The following is a 6,901-nucleotide window of genomic DNA, read 5'->3' on the forward strand; positions in this document are numbered from 1 at the left end:
CACTTAGTATTTGTATTGTCTTGAGGTTACTGGTTATCTCTAACCTCACTAAAACTACAAAGGGTTGTGAAGATTCAATATTCTATTGTTTGCTCATGGTCACAACCTAAAACATTGGACATACTCTTTTCAATAGGCTATGCACAGCCAATCCATTTTTCTTTTTCCTTTTAACAATACACAATTTATTGAGGTATGACTGACAAACAAAAGCTGTGCATATTTAATGTATACAACTTGATGTTTGGAGATGTCTACAGCCATGAAGTCATCCCCATAGTCTATTCTCTAAACATATTCATTACCTTTCAAAATTTTCTCACACTCTCTATTATTTTTCTGTGTGTGTGTGATAAGAAAAGTTAACATGAGATCTACTCTCTTAGCAATTTTTAAGTATTCAATATAGTATTATTAACTACAGACACCATGGTACACAGTAATTCTACAGGAAATATTTACCTTATATAACTGAAGCTTTGTACTCATTGATACCTGTTTCCCCCTTGCCCTAACCCCTGGCAACAACTGTTACATTGTCTGTTTCTAGGAGTTTGACTATTTTAAATTCCTCGTCTAAGTGGTGTCATGTAGCATTCGTCATTCTGTATCTGGATTATTTCATTTATCATGATTTCCTGCAGGTCCATTCATGTTGTCATAAACGTCAGGGTTTCTTTCTTAAGGCTTAATAATATTACATCATAAACACACAAACACACATCACATTTTCTATATCCATTCATCCCTTGGAGATTTAGCTTTTTTCAATGTCTTGGTTTTTTTGAATAATGCTGCAATAGATGATGATGTTCAGATAGCTTTTTGAGATCTCTTGGAGATCCTGCTTTCAACTCTTGGATACATACCCAGAAGGTAGATTGCTGGATTATATGGACGAGGCGGGGAGAGAAAAGGGGAGAGAATCCCAAGCAGGCCTCACACTGTGAGCACAGAGCCTGACATGAGGCTTGATCTCACAAACCACGAGATCATGACCTGAGCCCAAATCAAGAGTCAGATGCTTAACCAACTAGGCTGCCCAGGCACCCTTGAACAAAATTGTTGAAGATACCAATAGCTTAAACATACTCAGCTTTTTTCTACAGACCTCTTGTTTTCTTTATAATGTATTTAAAGAAAATAACTTCATTATGTATTGTTATAATAATTTCATTAATTCCATCCTTCCTTTTACTCCATCTATTTACCTATTTCTTATTTCCTGTAATCAACAATTTATTTATCATTCTTTACTCCTATGCCAAATCAATGTTTTATTTAAATGACTCTAAGAGATATAATTTAATCACAAATTAGGTCAATAATATATTTTAAAAAGATTAGTACAAGATTTGACAGTCAAGAAGATAAACGTATTTCCTCTTAAAAAACGTGTTGTAAGCTGTGGCACCTGAGTGTCTCATTTGGCTAAGGGTCTGACTTCAGCTCCAGTCATGATCTCCTGGTTTGTGAGTTTGAGCCCCACATCAGGCTCTGTGCTGACAGCTCGGAACCTGGAGCCTGCTTCAGATTCTGTCTCCCTCTCTCTCTGCTCCTTCCCCACTCACACTGTCTCTTTCTGTCTCTCAAAGGTGAATAAACGTTAAAAAAAAATTTTAATGTGTAATATGAGACAATCTATTCAGGGATATCAAACTATTCAATAAAAACAAAAAAAGATTATGCTTTAACTCATATGACCCTCTAAGTTTGTGACACATCTGACTATGCCATCAAGTATTTGAAGAGCTTTTATTTCAAAGCAGTCATTTGGAGCTTGCACTTGATTCCTCTCTTAACAAATTTCTATAAAATAACCAAGTGAATACAAAAGTTGGAAAAATCATTTACAATAAACATAAAAATATAAATATAGCCATAATTTTTGTGACCACAGATTATACAATATAACATCATATATATATAACATCAATATCATAAGTAACAAAAGTAAAAAGTGGATAAATTGGACTACATCAAAAACCAAATTTTGAAAAGAACAGTTAAGAGAGTAAAAAGCTCACAGACTGAAATAAATATTTGCAAATTATACATCTGATAAAGGACTTGTATCCAGAATATATAAAGATCTTCTACAACTATAAAAACAATGCCATGCTTCATAACTCAACTAAAAAAATGGTCAGGGATCAGAATATAGATTTATCTAAGACAAACAAATGGCCAATAAGCACAAGGTAACATACTCGATATCATTAGAAAAATGCAAATGAAAACGACAATAAGATTCCCCTTCATACCTACAAGGATGGCTAAAATTAAAAAAAAAGAGAAATAAATACAGAAAAAAAGACATAAAGAAAGCAAAGAGGGAAAGCAAAGTGAGAAAGCAAACAAAAAAATAAAAGAATCATATGGGCTCACATGGTAGTAAGATGGTGTCAACACTTTGGGAAACAGTCTGCAGTTCCTCAAAACATTAAATGCAGAGTTCACATATGAGCTAGAAAGTCTACTTCCAGGGATATACCATAGGAAAGTGAATGCATATGTTTACACAAAAACTTGATAATTCATAACTCATAATAAGGAAAAAATGGAAACTCAAATATTCATCAACTATTGAATGGATAAACACACGATGGTATATCCATACAAAGGAATGTTATCTGGCCATAAAAAGAAATGAAATACTGTTACATATTACAATATAAATGACCCTTGTACACATTATGCAAAATGAAAGAAGCCTGTCATAAAAGGCTATATATCCTGTGATTCCATTTATGTATAGTGTCCAGAATAGGTCAGTCTGGACAAAGAGAATGTAGATTAATGGTTTCCAGGGTCTAGAAACTGAGAGGTGAGACTGGAGAGTGATCGGTCCAGCATCTCTTTGTGGAATAAAGAGAATTCTGCTTGACAGTACTAGATACTAGGTCTTTGAGATAACTGGAAGAAGCAAATCTAACAATGTCATTAATTCTAACAGCACAGTGAGTCACAAGTGGTTTTCTCTTAAATTGTGTAAGGCACAGTAATATATAAGAAAACATAATGCATGGTTCATTCAAAATAGAGCTATTAAAAATAATTCTTGAAAGTGTGTATATATAATAGAAAAATTGGTAGCCATTGGGATCTACATACTAGGAGTACTTTAAATCTTGGTGAGAAACTGGGAAGAAATATATTTATGATAAATCAACATTCAAAAGTCAGTGCATCCTTTGTTTTTTAATATTGACACAGGAATTAAAATCAAATGTTATTCTGACTCACCAGAAAAATATTACTAACAAATGTAAAATATTATACAGATTGATAAATATGTATATGATTGTAATATGGACAGGAAAATTTTAACTAGTATTAAATCTAAATGTCAGATGCATGATAGTTTTTTCTTTGCTTTGAAAAAATTTAAGTCTAAGGTACATTTTACTCTAATAACAACAAAATGGAAAGATGTTAATTATACTTGAATATGTTCTTCTCTCCCAAAAAGATATATTCCTAATTCAGTTAATACAATTGAGTGCCAATTTTTACTTATTTCTCATACATTATTTCAGTTGTAAACAAAAGGTCTTCAAAGATTTCTTCCATTCCTATGACTAGAGAGATTATTAGACTCTTACCATTCTAAATAACTTTCTCAGAGCCACTTTCATTTCTTTGTTTCGCAGACTATAGATCAAGGGGTTGAAGAGTGGAGTTAACACAGAATAGAACAAAGTCACATATTTCTGGATCCCTGCTGGATTGCCTGCTGTTGGGCTCACATATACAACCATGATAGAGCCATAGAACAGGGATACCACAGCCAGATGGGAGCCGCACGTGGAGAAGGCCTTATGCCGACCTTCTGCTGAGGGGACCCTCAGCACAGCTCTGATCACCAAAGTGTATGAGCTGGTAATGAAGAATAAGGTGGAGAAAATGAGGACTGAATTATAGATAGCACATATAATCTCAGTGGCAGGAACTGGCACACAGGACAGCTTTATAAGAGGTCCTGGGTCACACAGGAAATGATCAATTGTATTGGGACAACAAAATGGGAGCCCAGAGATGAGGTAAATAGGTAAAAGGAAGTACAGGAAGCCACACACCCAGCACCCAGCTGCCGTTCTGATGCAGCGCTGAACTGTCATGACAGTGGGGTAATGCAGGGGCCTGCAGATAGCTAGGTACCTGTCAAAGGCCATGGCAGACAAGAAGAAGGTCTCAGTGGTGCCCAGGGAGAAGAAGAAGTAGAACTGGAGGAAGCAGCCAGCGATGGAAATGGTGTTGGTCTCAGAGAGAAAGTTGGCTAGCATATTAGGGACAGTAGAAGTGATAAACCAGATTTCCAGGAAGGAAAAATTGGCCAGCAGGATGTACATAGGAGTTTGTAGTTGATGGTCACACATCACAGCACAGATAATACAAAGATTTCCAGTTAGTGTCAGAATATATGTCCCCGAGAAGACTGAAAAGAGGAGAATCTGAATTTCCCAGGCAGAAGAGAATCCTAAAAGGATGAATTTCCTCACAGAGCTAGAGCAATTATTTATATTGGAATATTCATTTGTTTGTAATGCTGCAAAAATAACAGATTTCAATATTACAAATATAGAAATTAGGGCAGATACCTTGCTTAGGGTATAATCATTCTGTGTGTCAGTAAATAACAAAATGCCTTAACCCATTCATTGATATTTCCATGATTTTCATATAGTCATGATTCTATTCTGAATATAGTAAATAAAGGTGAAAACTCTTCTGTCATACTAAGGTTTACCATCAAAGTTATTTGTTATTAACAACAGTCAAGTGTGCCCAATGATCTACAATGTTAGAATAAGCAGTGAATGAAAGGACTAAACAAACACAGCTAAATAATTAAGTGGTTGTAACCTATAAAGATATTGATGATATTGATATTTAATATTCTTTGATCTATTTGTGAAAGAAATAGGTCAAGCTGATGAGGACAATATATTTTTAAGTAACATTTGAAACTTAACTGACTTTAGTTTTACTGTTAGATTATGTGAAAAATTCTTATGTTCATTATATATATATACACACACACACACACATATATATGATGTTTTCCATTAAGATAACAGTTGATAGCAAATACTTCAGTAGATATTAAAGTCAAATATGTATCATTTATAAAGATATGCCAGAGTTGGCTGTGCTTACAAAAGCTGCTCGTAAAATTTTGCTATCTCAAACAGGAATAAATTTTTCTTATTTCCTATCCCCTAAATGTAACAGGAAGTAACATGATAGATAGTCTATCTATCTATAGATGTTCATTGAAGGAATGTCTATTCACATTCACTTCCTGGAATTCTCCCTGACCTAGAGCCCTAACTCCCACACAGAGCAATACCAATGGAGAACTGGCAAACCACCTTAAGAATTCTAAGAATTCTTAAACTTGAGGTAACATTTTTTATAAGCTCTCAGAAAAAAAAATTGATTCAGGAGAAGCAAATGCTATCATAATTCATATATTAAGTGGTATTTAAGATAATACAAAACTAGAGAGAGGTGGAAGGAGAAAAAAGAGAAGCTTTGAGTCCTATCAGCTTTACCTTACCTGAAGATACAAGATGGGTATCATAGAAATCTGTATGGCTGAACACCATCTTCTACATCAGAATGAAAACTCTAATCTCATATCTCAAAAAAGCCAAATATATTAGTTCCATGCATTATTGTGGGGATTCATAGGAAGTGCTGACCCTTTTATGAGCAAGAACATTATGAAATCAGTTATGGACCTCTTTGGGCTTGCCCTCTTGCAGTTTTATTTATTATAAACTAATAAAACAATAGGAAACCTGACAGTTCAAAAGAGAATCAGCCTCATGATCTACACAGAACCAAATGAACGACTGAAACATTAAGCCCTTTTACTTTCTGCAAAGATCATCTTTGGGGAGCAGCTCTCTAGAGAGGAAATTTATAACACAATAGTCCCACTGAACCTATTTCCTATTCTGTTCCTTACTCAGCATGCTGGAATTTGTATCAAATTCTAACACATTTCCTAATTTAGTTCAAGGATTTTCATATGTAATAACAAGAGAAATAGAAACACAAAATGATTGAGGCATGTATAAGTTTGCTATGTAACTGTGATCAGAAGTAATCTTCTCTCTGATGATAAAGGAAAAATTGTGACTCTGGCAGTGAGCCCCAGTTCCAAGCTTAGGGAAAATAGCTTAGGGAATATAGCTTAACAAAGAGATTAGGAGTTTGTGCATTTAAACATATTAAAGATTCCTTTCTTTTATTTAAGATTATTCATCATCTTAACTCCAAATTGTTTGCTCCAGCCCAAGCTCACTACCACCCTGAGATATGTATTCTTTAGCTAAGAGTAGAATTTTTAAAATAAGAAGGCATTTATGGAAATTTCTCATGCTGTTAATTAACACTTGGTAATACCTTTCAATGGTTTCAGATTATAGCATTAGCACTAAATGGATATACAATATTTTACATAATTAGTCCCTAATTGTTGAACCTTTAGACATGAAAAAGAGTTACAAAGATTCTTAATATAAATTAAACCATATCCTATAATAAAAAATCCAAATGATAGAATATGATCACATAAAAGTTATTTAAGAGTGGTCCAACTTTATGTGTATGTGAAAGCATATATTAAAATAAATATTCTCTAGTTAATAGAGACTATAGGAACATATTATAAATATAGTAATGGCAATAGATAAAACTGAACTACATTCTTTGTAAAATAAAGCAGAAATAAAAGGAATTTTTTAACTTGGTAAAGAATCTTTTTACCAGAAATGGTTGGTGAAATCATCATCTACTAGTAAAACACAAAAAGCATTCTAATTAATCAAAGACAAAAAGGAAATGAATGTCTCTGAGCAAGGAGATACCTAAGAGTTTGAAGCTTTCA

At 33.7% G+C, this 6,901-nt stretch overlaps 1 protein-coding gene across 1 annotated transcript; it reads right to left on the reverse strand.

Moving 5' to 3' along the window:
• Positions 1–1,641: 1,641 nt before the first annotated feature.
• LOC115302266 (olfactory receptor 11H6-like) lies at positions 1,642–5,612 on the reverse strand. The gene is made up of 3 exons (XM_029952218.1): positions 5,564–5,612; positions 3,606–4,549; positions 1,642–1,659 (listed from the first exon to the last, which is right to left on the reverse strand). Exons 1-3 carry the CDS (start codon positions 5,610–5,612, stop codon positions 1,642–1,644), a joined length of 1,011 nt encoding a protein of 336 aa, XP_029808078.1.
• Between the last annotated feature and the right edge of the window lie 1,289 nt (positions 5,613–6,901).

Source organism: Suricata suricatta, chromosome 9 (assembly GCF_006229205.1).
Source record: "Suricata suricatta isolate VVHF042 chromosome 9, meerkat_22Aug2017_6uvM2_HiC, whole genome shotgun sequence".
NCBI classification, from domain to species: Eukaryota; Metazoa; Chordata; class Mammalia; order Carnivora; family Herpestidae; genus Suricata; species Suricata suricatta.